Source organism: Podarcis muralis, chromosome 8 (assembly GCF_964188315.1).
Source record: "Podarcis muralis chromosome 8, rPodMur119.hap1.1, whole genome shotgun sequence".
Classification (NCBI taxonomy): Eukaryota; Metazoa; Chordata; class Lepidosauria; order Squamata; family Lacertidae; genus Podarcis; species Podarcis muralis.
In genome coordinates, this window is record NC_135662.1 from 57,720,105 (window position 1) to 57,747,987 (window position 27,883).

The 27,883-nt window shown below is 42.7% G+C and overlaps 1 protein-coding gene and 1 long non-coding RNA gene across 8 annotated transcripts in view; one reads left to right on the plus strand and one right to left on the minus strand.

Annotated features, from left to right (window-relative positions):
* RIPOR2 (RHO family interacting cell polarization regulator 2) overlaps positions 1 to 27,883 on the plus strand; it is a 100,329-nt gene that overhangs the window by 29,189 nt on the left and 43,257 nt on the right. The window contains exon 1 of one of the 6 annotated variants that reach the window (XM_028737558.2): positions 41 to 185. The exons of 4 other annotated variants lie outside the window; for them this stretch is intronic. In XM_028737558.2, coding sequence (XP_028593391.2) covers positions 116 to 185 — 70 coding nt within the window. In that variant the 5' untranslated portion in view covers positions 41 to 115. Of the gene's footprint in view, positions 1 to 40; positions 186 to 17,456; positions 17,761 to 27,883 lie in introns of those variants that run through there. One more of the 6 variants, XM_028737559.2, reaches the window with a different exon arrangement.
* On the minus strand, positions 178 to 17,548 carry LOC114600833 (uncharacterized). Of its 2 annotated transcripts, none has more exons than XR_003707658.2 (3): positions 17,285 to 17,548; positions 4,168 to 4,314; positions 178 to 1,701 (listed from the first exon to the last, which is right to left on the minus strand). It is a non-coding gene; the product is annotated as an uncharacterized LOC114600833 (long non-coding RNA). The 2 variants fall into 2 exon arrangements; XR_013393965.1 differs by lacking the exon at positions 4,168 to 4,314 and adding an exon at positions 8,879 to 8,993.

The window sequence follows — 27,883 nt, forward strand, 5'->3', positions numbered from 1 at the left end:
AGGCTGTTTCGAGTTGTGCAGATGCGGAAGCCGCTGTCACTGGTGAACGGAAACAGCCCTGCTGTGGTACTAAAAGCAGCTTTATCATTCAATTCAGTAGTTGTTTGGCAAGCTCATGCCCAAGATGCACATGGAAGAGGAGGATCTGGCTGTCTCTGATGAAGCAGATGATATCTTCTGTGAAGGTAAATGATCTCTAACAAAGCTGCTGCTGCTTTTGCCGTCACATGTTGAAGATAGGGTGTCCACATTATATTTCTTAAAGGATCAAGTGTTCTTGAAGAGTCAGGAAGCTGCAGGGATGAAAACACACCACAAAGGGATGCCTTTCTCCTGTTAAATAAAAAGGCATTGTGGGTGTGATATAACGAATGAGATTCATATTAGTTACAGAGAAAGCTTACTGCAAAAGAGGGCAGTAGGCTTTAAGCTAGTCCTGCAGCCCTAGTCTGATGCACGCTTACTCACAAGTAGAGTTAGGGATTTACACCCTACCAAATATGCATAGAAAAGGTATAGAAAACTATAACACTAAATCTATAGTTGCAGGTCGCATGTCACTAAAGTGGTTGCTCTTACACATGTGCATAAACATTTGCAACTCCTACTGATGTAATTTTTAGTATGCATGTAAAAATCAACTTCAGTGCGGCTTGGCTGGCTTAAGCAGTTGTAGATCATGTCTCCACGTCTCCAGAAGCGAAGAGTATTACAACCACCTGAGAGCCATTTTCAGCTGGATTATAAAACTGTGAAAGCAACAGAGAATGATTTATCTGTCTATCATTGTTTTTGCTATCCTGTCACAGCTTTTCTTGTGTTGTATAATGTTAGGATTTGCATAGAACTATAGCACGAAGTTCAATGAACTTTGGGGTGGTTTAGCTCATGTGCTGCAAGCTGCAGTTCCCAGTTGAAATCTCAGCTTGGTCACAAACCTTTCCTCAGCATTCAGTCTCCAGTCTATATTAGGGAGCTAATAAAATTGACCTATTTTACAATGTACCTGGAACACCAGGATTTTGCTACATAAATGTAAGAGACCCTCTGGGCCCACCACCCATGATATCCTGATAACAGCATGGTAGGGAGGTAGGATGGGTGTGGTATATGTTTGTGGGACCCATCTCTCTTGCTGAATTTGTATTTTCTTCTGTCTGGAACATTTGGAACAGTTTTGCTTGTTTTATAATTGCAATGGTTTTATCTGTTTTCATAATTGTGCATTCTGTTGTTGGAACCTTTGGGTAAAAAATATTTTTGAGCAACTAAATAAATAATGGCAGTGGGCTGCCTGCGACTTGTAAGAAAAGCGCAGCCAATGCCATCTTAATTTTTCCAGAATGCAACATGGGGCTCAGAGGCCTGTGTGCATGTGTACAACTTGCTGAAAGGTCATACATTTTGGAGCCTGAGATAGTGAAGGGTCATTAGAAGCAAATTTAGTGAAGGTCTCATCGGCTGCTCTGAAATATTTCATTGTTTGGTATGACATCTTTGGTGTGGTAGATTTGCACAGGAGTGTATTGATTCATTCACTAGTGGACAGTACATTCAGCATGGCAGTAGATACCAGAGAATCCAAGAATCCATCCAATTTCTTTTTCATTGTATGATGCTTTCTAATTTGAAAGTTAGCTGGTCTTGAGCTGATGGAGCTTGGAGGCAACTGGAATGGCTGTTGATGATGGGCGAGCATAGCTGTGGATACAACAACAGTTTCATGACAATAAAAAGTGGAGGCTGAATAGAACTCTGCAGTGCACCAAATCTTTAAAACGGCACATTAACATCTCTCAACAGGTGGTGAAACTGAGTCACTTACTGCTACCCTACCACAACAGGTGTATCTGTTTGCAATGAAGCAGAAGGGAGCATATGCCTTTAGTTACTGGGTTCTTACGTATTTTATTCTTGCCAAGGATCTCTGTGCATCTTTATCCTGATTAATCATGTATGCATAATCCATAAGAATTCAGTTTATACAAACAACTTGGTTCTCCTTCCTTTTGAACAGCTGGTGATTTCACACGTCCCCATCCCTCCTTTAAGTCTGTGTGTATGACAGCTAGAGATACTCAAAGTAGCTGACAAAAACAATCCCCTTACCTAGCTGGGTAGGACAGGTTTCTTTCCTACTCTGAATTGCTTTGACTGTCAGCAGCGTCCACTCACTTCTGGTTTCAAACAGAGTACCAGTAATTGTAAGATCAGAAGTGAAAACACCTACACAAGCCAAATGATTTGGGGCAGGCCGTGAATAAGCTGCAGGTGGTAAACTGCTACAAGGTTGTTTTGTTTGTATTGCCTTTATCACCATAGCATTCTGGCAGAGTGAAGTCACTGGAGAGAAAGAGCATCTATTGAAAGAGGCGCTGTTTGATTTCTATAGCAAAACATGGTGAACACGTCTGTACTTCTCCACCTGCTGTCATTCTTTAGAAGACAATTTAAATATCTCCAGGTCAGATAAACACCCACATGTGTGCCAATGCATTTAGCAAAGTCAATGTACCTTTCCGTATATTTCTTGAAAGCATAAGCCTGTTACCCTTTGTTTATATATTGATGGGAGGTTCTGCTGCGGCGAAGATTTCTCCATGATTTCCCATTGACTTGGTTTGCACAGCAAGTGGAGAGGAATTCATAGCTGCTTTGCTCCTCCCAGTCCCTTTGCTGCCATGCTGAGATAAGGTTTGGCTTAGCATGCCATCTGAACTGGGATTTGTGGTTAAGGTCTGTCTTCACTAAACACAAGCCGTAGCCAAGGTTTGTTCTTTGCTACTGTTCATGGTTGGTGGTGAGAGAACTTAACTATGAGTCCAGGTTTGGATGACACACTAATCCAAACCTTTGCTGAGCTCAATGTGGTACTAAAAAGAACCAGGGAGGAGACAATCAGTTAAGACCTCCCCAGAAGTCGGCAGATTTGTGCAGTCCCGGTATGCCATAGTTTGGTTTACTGTGTCATGTGAACCAGTGCTGGCACAATGAATCATAGAATTGTAGAGTTGAGAGGGATCACAAGGGTTGTCTATTCCAACCCCCTGCAATGCAGGAATCACAGCTAAAGAATCATGACAGATGGCCATCCAACCTCTTTCTTAAAAACCTCCAGTGAGCCTGATTTGGAGAGTCATTGGCCAATTACAAAGAAAAATAAATTATGATTAAAAAGCACCATGGATTATCTTTGAAGATGTTTAGTAGGGCCAGTTCTAGGATGACTTCTAATACTTGCTTAGTTCTTTTGCATATTTTTTGTATGATTGATGTCCAGATGCGTTGGATTTTAGGACATCCCCACCACATGTGGAGGTATGTGCCTGTGGAGGTGCATCTTCTCCAGCATTTTGATGAGGTTCCTGGGCAAATTAGCGTTAGTTTCCATGGTGTTAGGTACCACCTGTAAGTGAGTTTCAGAGTGCGTTCTTTTATTTTCACTGATATGGATTTAAAGGGAGGTTTAGACCACATTCTGGTCCATTGGGTGGGGTTAATCTCATAGCCTAAAAAATGGAATGGCTCTTCAAAGCACATACTTTACAGTGCTATACTAATCATATCTAGTAAGCTGTATTGAATTCAACAGGGCTTATACCCAGGTAAAACGGGGGTTATTAGATCTCTCTCAAGACATAAGAGATGAATTAATATTAGCCCCTAATTTATTGCAATGTCCATGAGACAGCTATCCAACATCATGCCTATGCTTGCCTTTAGGGCCTTAATTGTTCCCATTCTTTCCATTTTCCAGCTGAGTAACTTGCTTGGATGCTCTTATGCTACATGACCCATTTTTCAGCTGTTTCTGCTAAGATGACACAGAGTTTCTCAAACATTCCACAGCACTCGAGATATCTCACTTCAAAGATGTTTGAGCAAATAGTGAGCCTGAAACTTGCCACCAAGAATCTCTGAGATCCTTCTCATTTATTTATGTGTTTACTTTATTGAATATTAATTGCATCGTTCTCCTTTATATTAATTCAGATCATCTTTCCATTTGCCCTTTGCAGTAAAGGCATACAAATCCCTACGTACGTGCATATAACCCCATTTTTATTTTTTAAAAATGTTATACAGAAGGTGGATATTGTGGTAGCAACGGTAACTTGCTGCACGGCCTGCCTGCCATAGAAAAGCCTTTGGTGGCATTGGGCTCACCTCTTCTGATTCTGAGCGACATTGTTTGCCTTTGGTTTTGCTGCTTGGGAGAGCTAGCCAGGGCGAGGCAGACAGTAAAAGAAATAAGAAGCGAGGAAAGGAATGCTGGGAAGAAGGTTCAGGGCAATGACAGGAAGAGAAGAAGACCTGAGGCAAAGAGACAAAAGGCCAAAATGAACAGAGAGAAGAATTACGTGTGGCTAGGAACTACGGAACTGAGAAATGCCAAGAATCACATATTGATTTGAATAACTACTGCAATTAAATCTTTAATTCTGGTGAACAGTTAATATCCATAGCCAGGTAAAAATACCCATTGCGTCCCACTCACCTGGGAGTAAGCCCCGTTGAATTCCATGTGGCTTTCTTCTGAATAGACGTGATTAGGATTGCGCTGTAAAAGCCTTTTGAACAGGGAATGTTTCAACAACTTCTGAATGTCAGAAGTTGGGCACCTGTGTGTCCCTGTGGGGCAGTGTTCCAGAGGCCTTGGGACCCTGTTTCTAATCCCCACAGGTAATTCATTGCCTAGAGCTGATTTGCTTATTGGGTCATGCAGCCACAATCTTGCTTTGCCTTCTATTGAGATGTTCCTTCTAGAATTGTAATTGCATAGAATTTGGATGGTATGGTTTAAAAATTTATAAGCTGCATTCTGCCTCCCCCTCCCACAGCTGCTGCCAATGCATGTTATAAACTCCATTTTTGAAGCTCAGGAAGCATTATATATATAGGTTAATACTCTTTCTTAGATAGAAAAGGTGCAAGTAGCACTGCTATCAAGACAGTACATTGAAAGGGTACCTTTTGCTTTGAATAAGTGAAAGGACAGACAGATGGAATACATAATGTGAGCACTGGAGGGATAAAACATGAACATATAGTGTTGTTCAGGAAGGCCATTAACATTCCATAAGGGTTTAAGAAAACAGAGATGACCTCTTTAAAATGTACAAAACACTTCTTTAAAATTCCAAACTTGTAGATTAAAAGAGAAACACTGAAATGCACAAATAGATTTGAGAGAGAGAGAAAATTAAATGGGCTTCCCCCTCGTAAGTAACCACAAAGCCATACATAATTTATGAATGTGTGTGTGTATATACAACTTTTCCCCCTTAAGGGTTCGTCAGACACATTGCATGACCCAGTAATGGCTGCCTGTCTCTTCTAATCCTCGAGACCAGAAATGATCAGCTAGCAGTTCACAGGCCAGCTCTCTCCCCGCAGAGCAACTTTATCTAGCCTCCAGTTTCCCTACCAATTTTTAAAGCAAGCGGAGTAGGAGGGGGAAATGTGCAAACGATTTCCTTTGCAAAGGAGAAAATGCAATGGGATTGTGTTTGTATCTCATACGCATTTCATTTCGTGTCCCTTTCAAACCCATACTGGTAAGCAAGGAGGCCAAGGAACACTGCCTTTTGAGAGCACCTCAGTTTTTGCCACAACCTCATACCACCCAAGTGTTCATGCCTGTGAGGCCTTTGCCGGTAGGTGGGTAATGCCAAATTTATTACCACACAAAGCTTTCTCAAAAGTTTTCCTTTGGCAACACACTGCCTTTGACCATGTTTTTTCTGTCTTAAAACACAATCCTATGATTGCTATATTCAGAAGTAAGTCCCACTATGTTCAGTAGGATTTACTCCCTAGTAAGGGAATTCAGAATTTCAGCTTAAGCCATAGTTTTCATACTGAAACTTTCCATAGATTAAATATATTTAAGCTTGGCTAGTATTATAAGAACAGAACAGACTATGCAATGGAGACTTTATTCTGATTTTGCAGAGCATGGAAAGGATTCTGATTTTGTACTTAAACCTGATTATTAATAGATCACTTCTTCAGTACAACCCACCCTCAAACTTGGATCCTAAATCTCTCCCCTACCCCAACAATGCCATCAACAAGCAATTTTTGGAAATACCCTCTTTGAAATTTTGCATTTCCCTTTCATAATGATTTCCTTTAAAAACGATACTGCTTCAAAATAAACATATGCAATAAATATTGCAAATTCTACGCATTTTGTGGGAAGCGCTGTTCTATTTTAACAGACAGGCCTTCATATATTTTTTCTTTTTTTCATTTTAAAAAGGCAAGTCAGTCATCTCCCATTCCTCCAAAAAACATTGGAATATTACCATGTATTATTTGGTAACGATTCTGTAGCTGCCCAGTCTGCAAGGTATTCTACTTGTTGGGAGACTGAGAGCAACTTCTCATGAAAGCTTTCACAGCTCATTTATTTTGCCTATCCCCTTTGGTTTATCTCCCACTCCAAGGGAACATGAATGCACATGGAACTCCCTGAGCCCTGGTGGAAAGAAAGGATAATTCTCTCTGGTTCATCACCAAGGCAACTGAAATTTCCTATAGAATTTATTTCTCATAGCAGTGTTGTTTTTTTAAGTTCCTGCTGTACATCAGCCCCTTGAGAGAAATCTGGAGCTCTGGGGAAGATGGTGTTTCTCTTATATGTGTCTCCCTCCATTGATTTGATAGAACTCCTCTTCCACAGCCTTCCCACAGAGTTAAGAAGTGTGCAAAGCCCTTTATGCCTCCTAGCTTAACACTTGCTGAAAAACAGCACTGTCCCTTGAGAGAAGGCTTACACGAACACAATTTTATTTAGTCTTTAATAGATGTCTTCACAAATGTTGCCCTGGTTCATGCATTGTTATACTTGATGTCTTTGCATTGGGGGGGGGGGGAATGATAAACCTCCTCCCTTCCATCATGGAGATTAATGGATTGTCTGGGCTGAATGCCTCTCACATAATTTATTTCCCACAAAAAGGGAGGGGGGGTTGAGCCTCCATGTGATCAGACCTTCACATGGAGACCCTGACTCAAACATTTGGGTTGGGTAGAGGGGATAGACCGCATTGTTCCTTCGCCTCACAAAGGCCCTAGGGAGTGTATGAACCAGGCCCTTGACATTTACATATATAATGTCAGTGGCTTTTTGTGTGCTGGCACCACACACCTTTGGAATGGTTTTTTTCTTCCAAGCAGCTCGCACTGGCCTGATATTGCTGGGACATTCGATTCTAACCATTCACCAACAAGTCATACCTTAGGCACTAATTATTACCTTTTGATTACTTCATTGATCAGCCATCAAGTCCGTATTTATCGGTGTGATGCTGATAATGCCAAGGTTGTTTGGGTGTTTTCATTTTGTTTAATCCTTTAAGCCACAGCCCTTGGTACCGTTCATCAGTAGCATCTCATCTGATACAAATTTGTTGGTTTTTTTAGTTCCAAATCTATAACAATACCAGTAATTAATGATAGATTCCAACTAAATGTCAGGAAGAATTTTCTGACGATAAGAGCTCTTCAACAGTGGAACAGACGTCCACAATAGGTGCTGGACTCTCCTTCCTTGGAGGTTTTCAAAGCAGAGCTTGGATGGCCATCTGTCATGTGTGATCTAGCTCAGATTCCTGCATTGCAGGGGGTCATAATGGGGACATAACAAAAACAACAACCTAGAAGCTATTTCCCCAGAGGGGAGCCATACTGGGCTCTCCTGGCTAGCTTACTGAGTGCTTGTACAGCCCAGCATGACATTTTTCCTGTCAAGGCAACTGACACTGAAAGGAGAAGTGTCAGGCACAGTGCATGCAGCAGCATGTCCCTTCTGCTTGTTCCTGCTACTGCCTGCCCCCCACCCTGCAATCTAGAGGCCCCACTAAGGAGATGCTTTGAGAGGTGGTACCACAGGGAAAGCACACTGGGTGGGGTCTGCCAGGAGGGAAGCAAGGGGCATGTTTCCTGGAGGAGCCTCAGATCTAATCCTAGATCTGCAAACATGGCCACAGAAGAAGCCATCTCTTGAATCCTAATCCATCTTGTATCTGCCACTGATGAGATGTTTGAAGGAGAGCCTCTAGAGCAGCCTTTCTCAACCTGTGGGTCCCCAGGTGTTGTTGAACTACAACGCCCATCACCCCTAGCTAGCAAGGCCAGAGCTCAGGGATGATGGGAGTTGTAGTCCAACAACATCTGGGGACCCACAGGCTGAGAACCGCTGCCCTAGAGCATACTTTAAAAGGACAGGCGGGCTCATGCGGGAGGAGCATTCCTGGAGGTGTCCTGGACCCAAGCCATTTACAGGGAGAGCCCAACACTTAATGTTGCACCCCCAACACTATTCAGCGCCTGAATTTGTTGTGGATGAGAAAGGGTATTGGATTTCTGCAAGCTTGTTTACTGGGTGCATTATGAATGTTGGAGGGAAAGGGAAGGGACAGTGCCAGTGAAACATGAGAGGAAAGGAGAAAAGGGAGAGGCACAAGAAGAGGAGGATGCTCTAAATGAAAAAGTTGATTTCTCTGTTCCTAGCATTTGCCCACCACCTGCTGAGTATCTGAGTCCCAAATTCCACGTATTCACTTTCAGTGTGGTAAAGTCACTGCTAGCTTATCATACCTCTTCAATTTCACACGGCAAATAGTTCTTATAACTGTTCCTCCATATGTTTGACAATTGCTATTTGCCGCATGAGAGAAGCTGTTAGTCTTGGCGCCTTCCACCTGACATTGTAAATGTCAGAAATGGAAGCACATTCATTAAAAAATATCTACCACATGCATCTACCACCATCTACAAGGTAAAATGAACCCAGGGAGTATCATCTCCCAATATCTGAGCATAGTGGGGAGTCTTATTGGAGAAAACTTAAAATACAACATACACTTACCTAAACTGTAGCAATATATAGTTGCAGCATTGCTTGCTTGTGCAACTAGTTCAGTTGTGTGTTGAATTCTAGCGAAGTCCTTTTGCAACTCTCTCCTCCACCACAGCCCTTCCTCCTTCAACATTAGATTCCATGACATCAATTAATAGGAACATTCAGTGCAAAATGTCTTGTTACATGGGATTAGTGATAGCAATAGGAGTACAGAAACATTTCCTCACCCTTCTGCTATGGGAACTGCATAGACTGGTAGTTTAAGCTAAGATACGGATGTAGCAATTAGGGGGTTGCCACAAGATTACCAAATATTTAATGGGGACACCCATTTTCTTTTCATTGGTTCTAGGTTTATGCAGATCTTGTGGCAGCTTCAAAATCATTGCATGCCAATCTTGCTCATCTTATAATACCCTGCATATTATGCCATATGCCCATCATGTGTGCCCATCATATTGTCACATGTTCACACCTTTTTGAGGGTTTCAGCTAAAGTGTGTTTCGAGATCCTCACTTGTCTCAGTTCTTTGTACCGCATTCCCCCATAATATTTTTATTTAATAGTATTTGCTTTAAAATCCCGAGAAGCGAGTGGATTTAGCATAAGTTGGCCACAGAATAAATCCAATTTTACTCTTTAGCCACTTTCGCGCACCCTTCCCCCTTTTTCCATGGCTATGAAAACAGGCCTGAGTGGAGTTACAAAAATGAAAATCTAAAGAAATTGCATTATTTATTAAGATGCACTTAATTTCTAGAAAGCCTACCATAATCATCTTACCCAGCATCCTACATTATAATTGTATTATCTGTTGGATATACTAACAAGCAAATGGTTATATGTATGTGCATTAGCTCAACAACTAAAAAAGCTTTCTTATATTAATTAGATTCTGTTCTGCCACATAAGGGAATCCTAATTGTAGAGATGTTATTGGTGGAGATGGCATGGTGAAAAAGCATAGCATGATTTTTCATTTTTCTTTTGTCTCCTTGAACAAAATAGTTGCGTTGTTGGTGAGAAGCCTCAATAAGTTATAATGTTGACTCAGTTGGGGGAAACTGTGCAAGGATTGAGAAGTGTAAACACGTTAATCTCTTGCAGCAAAAACAAAACACAAAGCAAAGAGTCTTAACCACTTTCTTACAGCATAAGCTGCTGTAAACTACAATCCACTTCATTAGATCCACAAAGTACTATCCTGAGTTACACAAGACCACAGGTAGAAAGGATTGAATGGGGGGGGGGGCATTGTAGTATTTTTTTAGATCTCCGGTGTTTTGCAAACTTTTTTGTTTTGTTTTGCCATTTTGCTGTAAAATATCAGGACTATGAAATGTTGCAGTTAAAGCAAAGCTGTGCTGCTTTTGTGAATGCTGACTTTTCTTCAGATGAATGACACTATATGTTTGTACCTTGCTTTTGCTACCAGGGTTGTCTTCATAACCCTTTCTATCTTTGTAACAGCCCTGTGAGGTTGGCTAGGCTACCTTAATATTTGTAGCAGTTCCTGCGAATAGATTGCTGGGGGTGGGTGCGCCCAGGCACCGAGGCACATATATATAGCATGCTAGGCCCAGGGAAATCCTGTTGGCATTCCTGTTTACACATGGAGGGGGTACTGTAAACTGTGAGCTCAGAAGAAAATGAAATTCAGAAAAGCCCAGTCATTGATAATTATGTAATTCACAGTGGTTCTTCACAGAACAGTTGCTGATAACTCAGACATCTTGGCATTGGTAAGACAATGCGTGCAAGGCCAAGAGAACTCGCCCTTTCATCATTACTTGCGAAAGATTTATTAATACATTTATTTTGAGTGGTAGGCCAAGTTTATTTATGACTTTGGGATACCCAGGCTGGAGTTGCTTTTAAGACTGCTGAGGACAGTATGATTGAGGCAGTCATTGCCTTTTTGTGCATACTTATCCCATTGCACACTCTGATTGAACAGTCTCTGCAAATATTTAAAGCACTACAAAACCCTGCAAAGCCTGTTAAACAGACATGACATTGGAATGAGTGTGCACACCATGAGCATATTTCATATCACCTTTAACAGTCTACAAAACCTGTTATTTGTCTCCAACCCCGATTTATCCACCCACACACTAGCATTCCCAGACATGTGCAGGGGGAAAAATATCTTTCATGCATACCAGTTTACCCAGGGAAAAATGGCATGGCCTCGTTTTATATAGCTTCCACAAAGTATGGGGTGGCACTGCTAAGCTCTTCTCCGTGTACCTCTTTACGAATCCTTGGTGCAGTCCCTGTACTAGACGCCCAGCATCAATTATCTCATCCTGGCCTCCCGCCCAAAAATTAGAAACCCATATTTCACACAATTATTTTTTTTAAAAAAAGTGAGCTGAATAAGGTACAGTGGTACCTCGGATTACATACGCTTCAGGTTACAGACTCCGCTAACCCAGAAATAGTGCTTCAGGTTAAGAACTTTGCTTCAGGATGAGAACAGAAATCGTGCAGCAGCGGCGCGGCGGCAGCAGCAGGCCCCATTAGCTAAAGTGGTGCTTCAGGTTAAGAACAGTTTCAGGTTAAGAACGGACCTCCGGAACGAATTAAGTACTTAACCCGAGGTACCACTGTACACAAATTTAGTGCCTGTCCAATCAGCACAAGCTATTTGACATGTGTTGGCTTTTCTAGTTGCAAAGGTCGCACTACTTTAGTACAGAATTATAGACTTGAATTATGCGGATTGGACATGCACTTAATTTGTACACAGACAACTCTCTTTTTGTGGAACATGGTCAGTGAGAATTTTCAGCTTGCATCCAGTGGCGTAGCTCTCTCCCTCTTTTCTCAGTATCCATGGTCTTTCTTTCCCTCTTCTCTCTCTTTGTCCCTTCCCATTCCTCACACTTACCACAAAGCAGGAGAGGCAAGCTTAATTAAAAAAAGAGCACAAGCTGATGATTAGCATAGCAACTACCTATCCCTAATCGCTTCAAATGCCAATTATAGCATTTGTGGGTCATAAGTTAGAAAACTGGATATATCCATCAATGCAAAGATGATAAATAAAATGGATTGTTTCTCATTCTGTACTGGCTATTTTTTAAATAATAAATAGAAAATCTGTTTTCTGATAGGTAGGTTAAAGAATGCCAATGTATGCAAAGCTTTGTTAATTTTATACATTGCAATTTGTCTCTTTAAAATCATTAAGAGTTTGATCCTCAAAACTTTTTTGTACAGCGTCTGTAAGACATATGGGAAGGACCACAGCTTTTGACTGGCTGGAGTGTGTCCTTCAATGTGGTAATGCTTGCTTGGGTGGAGAAGGGGGCTAGTGTATGTAGAAACCTCTGACTTGCCTGGTTGAAATTTCCCTTTGTACAGTAGCCAATGAGTCACATCCATTGTATCAAGCCCCTCTCAACAGTGGATGTGGTCCCTGGAATTTTGCCATGAAAAAATGCAGCCCTAACCAGGCACTCTGGTTTTAAACTAACTATGGTCAATTTCATAGCAACACAACCTCAGACTATGGGTTAGGGAACTCACTTGTTGAACTAACCAGAATTCATTTTAAACCAAGATCTCTGTGTCTGAATTCATATACATATTATACATATTATGCATCATGTTCACCTAGGTCAGTGGTGGCAAACCTTGGCTCTCCAGATGTTTTGGAACTACAACTCCCATCATCCCTGATCACTGGTCCTGTTAGCTAGGGATGATGGGACTTGTAGTTCCAAAACATCTGGAGTGCCAAGGTTCGCCACCACTGACCTGTTGTTGTTTAGTCGTTTAGTTGTGTCTGTCTCTTTGTGACCCCATGGACCAGAGTGCACCAGGCACTTCTGTCTTCCACTGCCTCCCGCAGTTTGGTCAAACTCATGCTGGTAGCACCACTGACCTAGGTGATTGTAATATAGACAACCCTGGTTGACTCAGATAATAAACATTTATGTCCTGCTCACAAGTCTCTACTTTTCTCTACTTCTTACAAAGAAAGAAGAAAGACTGATAAGTCCATCAGTTTCAGTGGCTATGCTGAGTGAGTCACAGACTTGCCACCTGAAGTACCTCTAGCATTACATCCCATTATTGCATTTGCATTGCTAATCTTTGCAGTTCTCTCTTTTTACTGTTGCAATAAAACATAACAGGTTTCCAGATGCTTTTTAGGCGTATTAATTAGAGAACACAGAATTCACTCACTCTCTCACGCACTCTCTGTCTCACACACACAACATGCAGAAAAGCTGCACAGCCAGTTCTGGTTGCTAAGCATTTTGAGAAATTGGAATGTACAGTTCTATCAAGCCCACTTGTGAGCTCCTTACTTCTGCCATAGAAAAGGGGGGTGGCGTTGAGAGAAATAGTATGCAAGAATGACTAGAAATGTCTCTTGGTGTGGTTGACAGTTTGTGAGAGAAGTCAGAACTGGAAACGTATTTCAAATGTGACATTTCGGTGGCGAACGTGGCAGGAGTGTGCCCAAAGCAGAGTTGGCAGCTGCTTCTAGAAATCTGCATGCCAGGGATTGTAACCTCCCAAATGGGCCAATGCCTGCCTCTTACAGTTGTTACTATTGGTGAGCCAAGGCCCTTTAAGAAGAGCAAAAGGATAGACTAAAGAAGGAGAACCCTGGACAGGTACAGTAGCATAACAGGTACAGTGGTACCTCCAGTTACGAACGTAATTCGTTCCAGAGGTCTGTTCTTAAGTCGAAACTGCTCATAACATGAGGTGCACTTTTGCTAATGGGGCCTCCTGCTGCAGCCGCGTGACTTCCGCTTGCATCCCGGGGCAAAGTTCGCAACCGGGAGCATCTACTTCTGGGTTAGCGGAGCTCATAACCCGAAGCGTTTGCAAGGAGGACGGTACATAACACGAGGTTCCACTGTACAGCCAGTGTTCTGCTGCCTAGAGAGGTCACTTCCTGGTTTGCATGCATGGAGAAGCCATTTTCAACAGAGCCCAGCAATGGAAGCGCACAGCTGTACTGAGGCAGCACCAGCTGTTGAAATTTTGCACCCCTAACAATTTTTGTGCCTGGGGCAGCCGCCACTGTGCCCCCCCTTGCTACGCCACTGGACAGGTGGGAAGCATATTTGTGAAAGGTTGTTCAGAACTCCCTACAGCAGCTAGAAAACTAGCAAATAAACGACAGGACTTTTTTCTCCCAGATATGATAGCGCACCTCAGTCTACCTCCCAGTTCTACAGTAGCCTTCCCCAATCTGGTGCCCTGCAAATGTTGCTAGACTATTTCTATCATCCCTGACCCATGTCCATGCTAGCTGGAGCAGAAGGGGGCATTTTGACCTGCTGGGAGCCTGAAGGTCTCTCCATCTGGCTTGGGGCGGGGCCTGACAGGCTCCATAAAGGAGTGCTGCTGCTGCTACTGCTGGGCAGAAGGCTCCATTTTTGTTTTTGTTTTCTTTTTGTTTTTGAGTTGCTTTTATTTTTTATCTATGTCATTTTAAATTGTGATTGATATTAATTCTGTATTCTTAGTTTTAGATTTTACGATTTATGTGGAAACTTTTTTATTTGGTTGTGTACTTTTTGATGTGTTTTATTTATTGTTTATGACTTTTGTTATGTTGGTAATTATGTAATTCTTGTCATGTTATAAGCCGCCTTGAGCATCATTTTAACTATGGAAAGGCGGAATACAAATAAAATGATGATGATGATGAACAGCTGGAGGGTACAAGATTCTCCACTCCTGGTTTGGTGTGTCTGCACTTTCTTTGTGTGTGTTTTATTGCACTGTAATTTATGTAACTTGAATGCAAGATGCATTTTTTAATATTATGAGAATTGCCATTAGGAGTGGATATAGGGTACGTTATAAAGAAATGAGTAAATCGTCAGTAGTAATAAAAATAGATTGTATTGTTAATGTTAGGAGATATTTTCCCATTACTATTCCCATTGCACATTTCCCAGATTTTCATAAGAATTATCACATATTGTGCCCCCAAGGGAAATGCATCTGCAAACGTGTCCTAAATGTTCACCCCTGTGCAAAAATTACAAGAGAGTTGAGCGTTAGCAGCACAGATTGCAAAGGTAGGATGCTTTTAAGCACCCATGTGATTATTTGAAGAGTTAATACATGCAAACCATTGAAATATTACATTTTTATGATGTTGGTGAAGAAGAATCCGTTTGTGTTCATGTAAATGTAATACAGTCCAGAGTTAACACAGATTGGTGTTCCTTCAGTTGCCCAAGGCAAACCTTGCTTTTGTGGTTCTTATTATGTGTTTTGTACTTGGCTGCATCCTGGGTGACCTATTTTTAATGCAATGGCAGATTACACTTCAATAGAGTGAATAATTCATAGGTATAGTAGCACTATCACAGTAGCAATACAATAGAAGCTTTTATGCCTGTCTAATTGTGGAGAGAGGCCGCATTCTCTGGCATTTTCTACTGAATTAGCAAAACAAGATACATGTGAAATGAATGATTCTTTCAAATGCAGCAACATCAGGGACACTGAATGATGTGGAAAGGCAGGTTAGGGCTAGCCCATGTGGTATTCAAATGTTTGTTATATAGCTATTGAGGTTTGGGGGGGATTTGACTGAAATAAAGGAAGACAGGATGAAACTGGACCTATTGGTTTTCTGCATTTGCTACTGCAAAGTTATATTGAAAACTTCCCCAGAGATAGCTTGTAAGTTGTATATGCACCAGTAGAATAGATACAAATTAGGAAGGTGAGCACCCCAAAGCTTCCTGGAATATATATAGCCCAGGGAAAGTTTGTGCATGTCGAATACATACTTTAAAAATCCAATAACAAACTGAGGCATTTCAGGTGTGCAAGTAGCAATAAAAAATATAGTATACTTTTATAGGTCAAATCAGCAGAATTCCCATTTCACAGCTATCAGCAGGTCTACAAAAGCAAACTCAAACTGCAATTGTGTTGGTGGAAGCAGTGACATAACTACTGGGGGAGAGGGGCTAGCTGGGTTTTTTGCCCCAGATGAAGCCTTGGGGGGGCACATTCAGCCCCCCTTCCTATGTGTGTATGTACACAAATGTGTGTGCCAAACTGGGTCTTTGACCCAGGTGAAATAAAGCCTACTTTCGCCCCTGGATGGAATTGGTGCTTCTAAATGACAGGAATATAATAGTACACCAGGGCAAAACTTCTAAAGGCCTGTCTATAGCTTGCCTTAATGTGGATTGTGAACCCCTTGTGCCTCCTTTAATTCCCCCTTGTCCATGCAGAAGTCTCCTCCAACTACTTCTGTTGTCTACACTTTCTGCCCCCTAAATCTGGAGATTCCAAGTGCTCTGGAAATCCAAATAGGGGAGTCAGTTGTACGTCCCAGGCATGAAGAAGTCAGAGGTTTCTACATGAGCACACCTCTCTTGATTTCAGCCAGGCAAGTTCAAACATACATTCCAGCCATCAAAGTCGAAAACTGTCAAGGAGGGTGTGAAGCAAAGGCAGTGACAGTTGTGACCAGGGAAGGCTAGAGGGCTAGAAAGGCATAGAGAGGCATGTTTGCTCCCCAACCCTGAGGTTAAGCACCCCTGCATTAGAGACTCTGCTCAACGCACAGCTGAAGGTTAATGCTGTGTTCATCTGCGAGGTGTACCACTAACGCTGTTGATGGTAGTGATTAATCAACGATATAATGACACCTAGTGACAAAACAGAAGCACTAATACTACCCATATATGCCCTGATCCAGATTATGTCTGTGTGTACACCACAAGGCACAACTGAAGCGCATTCTTTCCGTCAGAGTATTCTGGACAGAGTTGCAATTCCCAGCAACAAACTGCAGTGCCCAGAATTCCTTTTTGGGGTGGGGATGTGTTTCAAATGTATGTTCAAGGTATAGTTCATATGCAGCCTTAGTAGTGTGAATTATGTGTGATTAGTGGCACTAGATATGGACGGGGCTGCTCGTGCGCACCAGAATGCACTAAACAACTAAAGCAGCAACTTCCAGAATCATATGTGGTTTAGGGGCTTCTCATCCGCAAATCCTTATGCTGGTCTTTAAGGTTCCACAGAACTCTTCTCTGCTTACATTGTTGAGAGTGACATTGTGCTTATAAACATCCACGCACAGAAACACATTTTGATGAATATACAGCGCCTGGTTTTGCAGTCACCTACCAGTCCCGTTCCCCCCCCTCCCAAAAAAAAAACCCCCCAGGTTGGATAGAACTGGGCATGAGGAAGGCTTTAGATAATTACCCACCCTGGTGGAACAACAGCGCGTCAGAAATTGAACCTGGCAAACTGCTGCGGCATTCACTCTCGCCACGGTGCAGAAAATAAACTCCTGTCTCCCCTGAGGCATGGGAGACGGCATTACATAAATATTTGCAGAGGAAACAAGAATGCCAGAGTGCTCAAATGAAGGGAAAAGGGAAAGCTCTCCTCACCTATAGCAGCTAGTTAAGTCTCGGAGAAGCAGCTGTTTCACTGATCCCTATAGTCTCAGCACGGATGACGCTGGAGTCAGACGCTGCGAGCCCCCCCCCCCCCCCGCTCCCTCCCTCTCACACACATTCCCTCTCTTCTCTACTGTAACTTTACCAGGGTAACAGAATTGTAGATGCTTCTGCTGGCAGAAGAGTGAGTCAGAGCAGCTAATGACTGAGAGCAAGCTGGTAACTGATGCGCTCTCGCTCTCTCTCCCTGCTCCACCTCCCCTCTCAGTCTTTCTCTCTCCCCCCCCCCCCTTCTTTAAATCAGAAACACTAACTAAGCCACTACTGGCTGCATAGTAGAGAGCAGTACAGTTTGCTTCTCAGATCCTATTGCTGCTGTTATGAGGATTGACTGTGGAAGAGGAGCTTTGGGATTGCAAACCAGTGTATTCAGCTTCCCCACCATACGTCTGAGTCTGTGCATTTAGGTGGGTGCTTTCCCCTTCCCCCTTTTAATTTCCAGACTCATGAGGACTAATATTGTTGCATGTTCTTTCCAAATATTGTAGTGTTTTATATCGTCCTGTGCCTTTTTGTGTCATATGTCCCTGGTCATAAAGTTATTACAGGATGGTTTGTTTTTAACACTGATTCTTTGCAACATTTGGATGTCAGTTGCTTAAGGAAATTGTTGCTAAACTGTTAAATAGTATTGTCCCCGTTAAATCCGCCAGGCATGGCATTTCAGTGCAGTTGTGTTGGTATAGGGCTAGGCTCTGTACTATAGAGTGGAATATTATTGAATTAATTGTGTCTCAAAATCCTTAGTCCTCATGCTTCTCTTTTAAATGCAGCAGAATCTTGAGCCTGATTAGTACTCTGAGTAAGGGAGTAAAACATGGAAATATATAACTGGTGTGTAACATTGAAGCTAGTAATGTGAAATGATTCTACTGAGTTTAGCAAAGTTGCCTTTTCACGCTGAGTGCTAACCTACCTCCGAAAGCCTGGAAGCACAGGTATCATAAGAAGGAAAACAAATGTTTGAAATCTTTATGTTGTATAGTAATCAAGATTGTATTTTCAGTTTAGTTTGTGGCTTCAGTAAGGTTTGTGGCTACACTGATAAAAATCAGTTGTTGTTTCACCCCACTGTAATGTTGCCAGATGTGCCTTGGTTCCTGAGTGGAAAGGCTTTTTCCTGACTTTGGAGTGTTATAGTCCTGTAAATGTTATTGACAGACCCTGGCTTGTTTGTTTGTTTTTTTTACAAGTCCGTAGAGCTGGCACTTATCATAGCACTTCAGTGCCCCTTGACAACCCTGTCATTTTCAGGAGCACTCTCATGGGGTTTGAAGGAGCTTAAAGCAATCTTTTCCACATCTTGAGCTCAGTTTGCCAAAAGATCCTGCTCAAGCTCCCATTCATTTCAGCACAGTTTGAGTAGCAGAACATCTCCGTGGATTGTGCCCTGACTTGTCTTTGAAGAAGTCCCTTCCATATACTATGCTTTCTTTAAACAAGGATGCTTTTCTAGAGAGAAATGTAGGCGTATTGCTTTATCACTGAGTGGCACTTTTAAATCATGCTTCCAGAAACATTTCAGGCTTTTCTTATGTGTGTTGTCCAAACAAACCTTTAGGATATTATTGATTACAATGTGGATAAAAGCTTTTTGCACTCCCCCCCCCCCTCCATTCGGTGTGGGGATAGCATCTGAGCAAAGTTGAAGCAAATGCATTGCATTGAAACAGAGTTGCAATAGTCTGTACTTTTTAAAGGAATTGATTGTGCAATATTTGATTCCTATGACTTTTGTGTTCTCCTGCCTTTGGGAAAATACTTGTAGTGTTAGCGGTGGTTATAGCCTCCATTGTCATGCGTCCTTCAAAATGCCAGTCTTCATTTCCCCCCCCCCCCCAAGCTACATATTCAAAAGCATTGCTTTCACATCATTTCGCTGCTGCCTGCCACACACCAGGAGACCTCAGCAAAGAACAGTCCCAATTAGAAACATTATTACTTGTATTTGCCCACAGCTAATTGGGATTCAGAACCAGACCTTCCTTTCTGAATTAACAAAGGCAGGGATGTGTTCAGTGAGGGTGGCATGGGAAGAGAGAAAGTTCCTTTCCACTTAGGGTAACTGTTCTGTGCTGACTGCCAGACCTGGCTAAGACACATTGTTTTATATGCAGCTCGAGGTTGGCAACTGTTGGTCGACGGGCCAAATCCAACCCCTTTAGTGGGCACAAAGTAACTTGCCAGCCCTCTTTTGCTCCTACCAATTCTGAGCATTGGCTTGGCAGAATCGCCAGGAAGGCGAGACAGGAACAGGAACACAAAAGCATCCTCCTCCTCCTCCTCTTACTCTTACGCCCCTGCCTCTTCCTTCTCTTGAATTGAAACAGCTTGATGAACATGATCAAGAGGAAGCTGGGCGCATGCCAGGTAGAGGAAAGAACCACCTCCTCCTCCTCCTCCTCCTCCTCCTCCTCCTTCTTCTTCCTTGAACCACCTGCTCTACATTCCCCCAGTAGCATGGAGGGGAGGGCAATAAGGGGAGTAGTAACTTTGGAGAAGGTTTGGCGCACCACGCACCAGCATCCGTACAAAGTTAATGGCAAAACTAGGGTCATGCTTTCTGAGTATCTCCTTCCAAAAACCTCTCCCAATATAACCAGGCTATGAAGGAATCTGAACTTTGTTCTGAGTGGCAGAAAAGCACCCTTGCTGTGAGAAGAAGGCACGTTTGTTCCTCTTAATAACTTTGAACACTGAGAAATGGTGGTTATTCTACTACCACTGGATTTAAGTACCTAGAGTAGTACACCATAAATTGCAATAATAGCTTGTAGCGTTATACTGGCATTCAGATGTCCCAACCTGGGCGTTTCTGTCCTTGCTCAATAATTCTTGGGAACAGTAATACTAGTAAGATCTATTTAAGATATCCCATTGAAGAGACTGTGGGCAATAATAATAATAATTAATAAAATAAGCCCTGAAGTAAACCTGAACCTGACTATTATAACTACATAAATTGTGGTTCCTGTTTTGCAATTGCTCCACTGTCTGCTGCCCCAGGGGACAAAACACTCAGAGTGACAGATCAGAAGCACAGCCTTGGACATGATCATTCATACATGTTGACAGCTCTTCATATTATATCAAGCTGAATGGAACTGCTAACACTGTGATCATGTACCTATACCAGCAGCCTTTTCTTCATTGCTTCTTGTTGCACTGAACTCTAAATAAGAAGCAGTGTCATTTCCACAGGAGTTAAGGAGAATGGATGACTGTCACAAGTGACTACTTGCAGCTGAGAAGTTGTAATAATTGAAAAAGAAGATAGGTATTGGACTTGCCTGCCATTTCTTCCAAAATTGTGGATTAGAGAAAATCTGGAAGGCTATGATTATGTACAGACTTTCTCAGCAAACACAGCAAGCAAGGAATCCTAATTTAAAAACAGATATTTTGGCATCATGGTTTCTGTTTATTTTCTATGTGGAAACTCAAAACTCTTGATTAGTTTCTAATCAACTCCAGATGTCTTTATGTTTCCTGACAATTATTCTTATCACACACACACACACACACACACACACACACACACACACACACGTTATACAACTTGCCTATCCAATCTTTCCAAAAGGAGGCTCTTCCTCAAGCTGTTTTTGCTGTAGTCATCCCACAAGCATATCCATTGTATACTTAGGATTGTAATCAGTGAGTTATTTCTTCAGTGACCTTGCTGTGTATTCTCTTCTGTTGCCTGTACTTCTAACTTTACTTTAAAATTAAATTAAATTTCATGGAACCAGAGAGAGGCAGACACAGAGAGAACACTTTGCAAACTGCCAAAGCAAAGAATACCATTCACTTGTGAACTGCTTGTGTGTTGCGGTGATTTTTCATTTGCCATGCTAAGCTGTTCTGTTTGCAAGATAGACCCCTTGTGTTTGTGGGCATTGAACCAGTGAAAAATACCAGCTGAAAATAGACAATGAAGGACCTGAATGCAGCAGTGCCCTCCAAGCGAGCACAGGCAAGGCATTCCTGAAAGTAGATGGGAAGTGCAGTAGCTCTGCTGAAGCAGCTATAATGTCAGCCTCAAGGTATGTTCACTGCATGGTTCTCTTAGTGAACTGTAGGGGGTTTTGGGTGCCCAGCCTTTTTTATATGTACATATTAAAAGAAAGGTCAACCAACTCTAGGTTTTTCTGTCATGTTTGCTCAACTTCCCTTGTTTATGCAAACCAAAGTCTGCACTTAACAGCCAAACTGTGTTTTGCGCAAATCAGAATAGAAAAACATAGTTTCACCTTAGCATGATGCATACTCTTAACATTTATAAAGATCTTCCAAATGTTAAAAGAGCTTCACATACATCACCCTGTTGCAATCCTTATGAAACCTCTATAAGTTGCATTAGTATTATTATCCCATATTGCAGATGGGGGAGGAAGTTGCTAGGCCATAAGAAAGTGAGTTGCTTAAGTCCAACACCAGAGATGTCATGGCAGAGGTGATAAGAGAGCCAGAGACTTCCTGGTTCATAATTGAGTCACTTAGCTGCCTCACCGCACCATGTCCAATTCTGATTTGTAGCCAAGTATGATTTGTGCAAATTACTGTTCAGTTAATGGTAACTGTGTTTTGCACAAGCAAGGAAGTGAGGAAGTTTTTCACAGTGCATGAAGGGAGGAAAGGAAGAGTGTATCGAAGCTGAGGCTCATGCATGAATGACTGAACTCCGACTTGCTATGATGTGTGAACGAAGCCAATGTTTAAAGTTTATTTTCACCATTATCAAAAGGTATAATGTTATCCTGACTGCCTGAAGAGGTGAGATCAGTTCAGGAAGAGATGCCAAGCTTCTCTTGTGCAAAACTCACAGAATGATTTTCTTCCACCCTCTTCTGTTTTGCTGAAGAAATCATCCGATAGGTTATCAAAATATTTAAAGACTTAAGATTATGCATATTCATTTTCACTTGTGGTTACTATGCATAATGAGACTATGCATCATCAGCATCTTACAACTCAATAACCATATAGTAGTCCTTGTGATCAGCACCAGATTTTGGGTGGGCTGTTCCCCTGCAGAGGGCAACAAGATGAGGGAGTGCAAAATTGAGAAGATCCATAATTGAGAAGATCCACAATTGAGAAGATCCATTTGGGGGCACCAAATTTTGGCCTTACACAGGGTGCCATGTTATGAAAGATTATCAAAGTCTGCCCCTGCATGTTATATGTCCCTTTAAATTTATGCTATAGATGGGCTGTAATGATTGCTCAGTTTTTCATACCTAACTTAATAAGGTTTGATTAGGTAGGCACCTAGCTATTTCTATTCATTGGCCAGCAGATGGCTCAGACAATGAAAGATGGTAAACTGGGATCAGCTCAAGATCCAGACACTCTGTTCTGGCACCCTGGTTCACAGATCAGTGGAGTCACAGTGATAGAAACTCTCATAGCACAAATCCATTATTATGGTGAGATGAATACCTGAAGAGTCCCACCCCCTGGGCATTGCTACCTCTGGGGAGCTATATGCTCCCAACTTATCAGGTAGGCTAGATTAGAAATTGGGAACCCTGACCCCAACTGATTACAATATGTTAGAGCATGATAACCTTGGATTTAGGCAGATCGTGAGCCCAAGGGGGGAGATGCAATGAAGCAAATACAGGATATTTTAATTTCAGCAAAGTTAAGTGTTGCCTCTCCCCCCACCCTCTGTCTGTCTAGAAAATTGTCTCTTGGTGTGATACACTTGTCCCAGATAGCAAAATAAGTACCTGGAAGATTATATAGCACACTCAACCAAGCCTGTGATTTGCGTCAAGCTTTTTCATCTAAACAACTTGTTCAGAAGGCCTTCTATATTCAGGGAACTGAAATATCTTTTGGGTGAAATATGCCACCTTGTTTGTAGCCTTAAGTGGTGCAGGAATGAGCAGGGTGTATTTTTGCTGTTTTGTTTGACCAGGATGTCATGCTGTCATATTTTTTTCAGGAATCTACCGTATTTTTCGCATGATTGGACACACCGGACCATAGGACGCACCTAGTTTTTTGGGGGGGAAATAAAGGAAAAAATTTTCCCCTTTATTTCCCCCCCAAAAGCAGGTCAGGGAAACCAAACCAGGTCGAGGAACAGCGGGATAGTGGCGCTGCGCCTCCCTGCTGTCCCCCAAGCTTGTGGGGCTGGCCGATGTCTGTCCGGCGGGCGGGGAGCTCTGCTTCAGGGCGCCCCACCCGCCAGGCAGCAGGCTGCTATCCGCAGCGTGGGGAGCCCTGTGGGGAACTCCTGCAAGGTTCCCCACTCTGCGGATGTATGCCTGGCGGGAGGGGCGCTCTGCTACAGGGCGCCCCACCCGCCAGGCAGCAGGCTGCTATCCGCAGCGTGGGGAGCCTTGTCGGGAACTCCTGCAAGCCTCCCCACTCTGCGGATGTCTGCCTGGCGCGAGGGGCGCTCTGCTTCAGGGCGCCCCACCCGCCAGGCAGCAGGCTGCTATCCGCAGCGTGGGGAGCCTTGTCGGGAACTCCTGCAAGCCTCCCCACTCTGCGGATGTCTGCCTGGCGCGAGGGGCGCTCTGCTTCAGGGCGCCCCACCCGCCAGGCAGCAGGCTGCTATCCGCAGCGTGGGGAGCCTTGTCGGGAACTCCTGCAAGCCTCCCCACTCTGCGGATGTCTGCCTGGCGCGAGGGGCGCTCTGCTTCAGGGCGCCCCACCCGCCAGGCAGCAGGCTGCTATCCGCAGCGTGGGGAGCCTTGTCGGGAACTCCTGCAAGCCTCCCCACTCTGCGGATGTGTTCCCGAAGCGCCTGGAGCTCTGCTTTCAGGGTGCCCGGCGCTCCGGGAAGCAGGCTGAGCGGAGCGCTAATCCCGAAGCCCCAAGCTTCGGGATTAGCGCGGCGCTTCGCTAGCCCTGGGAGAGCCACGCAACGTCGCGGGGCTCTCCCAGGGCTAGCGAGACCTTGCCGGCACCCAGAAGCTTGGGGCGCGCTGAGCTCCGCGCGCCCCAAGCTTCGGGATTAATGCAGCGCTCCGCTAGCCGCGGCTAGCGGATAGCTTCCTGAAGCCTGGAGAGCAAGAGGGGTCGGTGCGCACCGACCCCTCTCACTCTCCAGGCTTCAGCGAAAGCCTGCATTCGCTCCATAGGACGCACACACATTTTCCCTTGCTTTTTAGGAGGGAAAAAGTGTGTCCTATGGTGCGAAAAATACGGTAAATAGGCCGAGGTTTAAACCACTCATAAGATCTCTGTTAGATATAGGCAGTGAGCAATAAACTATTATCACTTCATTTGTCATTAAATTTATATACTCCACCTTTCTTCTACAGAATTTAGGAAAACATCCATAGGATTCCCTCATGTTTTCTCATCCAAACACTAATGTGCCTTCAGACCACCATGCTATGGGGCCACAACAGTGATATACTGGCCCCAAACCTCTCCCAAGATAATCCAACAATATTTTCCATATAATTTTTCTTTTTTGCTGAAGCTTTCAAGATCTGTCCTACTTTTGATAATCCAAAAAATACATTTTAGCTGTGTATATGTAGCCATAGTCACACAACCTTGTAAGCATGAACAAACTGGGCCTACTTTGCTTCTCTTCATTCCACCCTGTTAGTGTACAAATGAAACAAACCATTATCCCTTCCTTAGTGCTTGTTCTCGCTGATGGATAATGTCTTGTTGGAGCCATACAAACCATGATTTCTGGTTTAGATGTAACACTAAGCCAAGGGTTGTGGTTTGTTTCCTCTGTGCACTATTGGGGGTGGGGCAGGGAGAGGAGAGGAGCAAAATGGACATAATTTGCTTATGCATAGTGAGCTATATGATTTATGGCTTAGAACGAAGCTTGAATGTGGTCAGAGAGAGAAAGGGGAGAAGTGGTTATTACTAATTCATACAGATTTAATGTAAGCAAGGAAAGGAGATAAATGATAATTACTTTTGTCTTTCAGTGATAACGAATGCTGTCAGATCTGGTTAATCCAAGCTTCGTTTATCCTTATGTCTCTATATTGAAAAGATTTAAGTGATTACTAATCCTGTGATGTGCAGAATATGGTGCCAGCCTCTTAAACTTGAAGGCTTTTGTAAATCTGCAATTCAAATGGAGTGTGTTGCTTTTAAATTAACAGGCTTGAGCATAATTACTGAATCAAGGACCCAATCTTATCTTCAGTGGCACTTGCCACTGAAAATTAAAACCCAAAATCTAGCTAGTTACATTATAAAAGGCTATAGTGATTCAGTTTATGTGTCTTAATTCCCATTAGCTTTTAATGAAACTTAGGTGTTTTTGGGTTCCTGTCTTGCTTCTTTCATAGGCCGTTACCACAGTATTCAGTAATAGCAGCAATATCTTTAATTGTTTCTTTTTATGCTTCTCCCTGATCCAGACTCTGTAAAGAGGAACTGTGACCTGCAAAATGAGGAACAGTAAAAGAGATAAAGAAACACCCCACCCATATTTTTAACAAGTCTTGGGCTTGAGAGTGTGTTGTATACTGGTAAGCCTGGGAATACTGATTCTTCCTTTGCCTGCGCAAGCCAGAGCTTAAAATGTTGGTTTCATTTTCCTGACACAAGCAAAGAAGTCTAACTTCATCATCTTCAACCTGAAGCAATATCATTAAATCAGGCTAAATGTCAGTGACACAATAAGCAGCCAGCACACACATAATTCAATTTTTTAATGCTTGATTAGCAAGCAAATTATGCAAATGTGGCAAAAGCATAAGAAAGGGATAATATATCCCCCATTCATCCTTTTATTCATCTCGGGTATGGCCCAAGATTTGATCGTTTGATCTGTTTAGTTTCTAGGACAGTAAAAACTAGGAGATAGTCACTTTTTCAAAGAATGCCTTATCTTGGTTTCTCTTGTCAGCTGCTGATCCAGTCACACCCTGGTTTTTCCTCCTCAATCTGTATGCAAATCAGCTGTATTTTACACATGCGCTGGCTGCTAAATCTGTTAACATTCGCATGCATTAGCATTTACACCCAAAGTGCAATTCTCCTCTGGGAAAAATGGCCTAAAGATTTTGCTCCCTTCATGGTTGCGCCTGCTTTCCCCGTCTTCACAGCTAACGTTCCTCTATTGTTTCCATATTTTACTTTTTTTTCTGTACCTGTTGAGTGAGAGCTGTGATCAGGAAATAATCTTCAGAGCCCCAGACACTTGTATATCAGCAACACCAGCAGTTGTGGCATTATAATACTGATGCAGAACAAGCAGCGAGAAAACTGGCCACCTTTTTGTAGTCTGTGTGTTCCTGTCACACATGTTCTTGACAGAAACTCCTGTGATTCTGGGACCATCTGTTCCAGAAGCAGCTGTCATGGGAGTAGCTACTGGCCATATATGTAACTTCAAATATTGTACTTCCACAAAATGAACGTATTTTGTTGGAATTGTTCTCATACGGAAAAATGGATTGTGTGAATTGCCTCTACTACACCCACGGTTTTCTTTATCCAGATCCAGTACTTTGCTTCTGTGGTAAAGTTTCAGAAAATGCTTTGGTTGAATCATATATCAAACTGGGAACAACAGTCATTGCTGCTCAAGTTGCTTAAGTATTATGGAAGCTGTTGAGTGGATGATAATGGATGATAACACACATGGTCATAGTAGGACTGAAGACATCTCACACAACTATCTTAAACCCATTTCAGTCATCACAGTGCCACTTGCCTCAGACACAGCTCCACATGCCACTATAGTTAAGTTGGCATATAGCCCACTGGGTGGCACCATTAATGCAATCTTATTTTTTTAAACCACGAGTGTACATCACACACGAGCGCATATAATGCAATGAATAAGGACAGATTTGAAGGCCAACTGTCAACCTGAAGTAAATGCAGAAATTTAAATAATGAGACCGGACTCATTATTACCCAGTTCTGAAGCCATTTGCGACATCTAGGAGCCATGAAGTGTCTAGAGCTCTTATTTATTGCAGTAAGATTTAGGTTGACTTGCATTTCTAGTTTATGTATGTAGAAGTTAAAACAGCAAGACCAAGCGCTGGTTCAATGTGGTCTCCACATAATCTCCTTTGGGCTCAGGCTCACAGACATTTGCCCTCATCGTGGATACAGTTGCATAGAAAGTATGTTATGATGACCAGAAGTACATGAGTACCCATGGACAAAACACTTATAGAGGATGATTAATGCACCCCAGTGTAAGCTCTTGCTTCATTATTTATTTGTTATACATTTACACCAAAACCACTGGATATCTCACAAAGTGTACTTCCATTTTGTTCATTGCCATGCACTCCAGTACAAGCTTCAGGTGGAAGTCCAGGGTGTCTACCATGTTTTGAGATTGAAGGATGGAAACGAGAAATAAATCTGAGTGATACTGGCATAGTGATGACATTCAGCCCAGATCTCCAGATGGCCTCATCTATCAGCTTCATGTAAACATTAAAAAGCATGGGAGACGAGATGGAATCTTGCAGTACCCCACATACACCAAAGGCCATGGCAAAGAATGAGCGTGCATGTATGTGTGTGACTGGTTTGTTTGTGTGTTTTAATGTGGTGCCC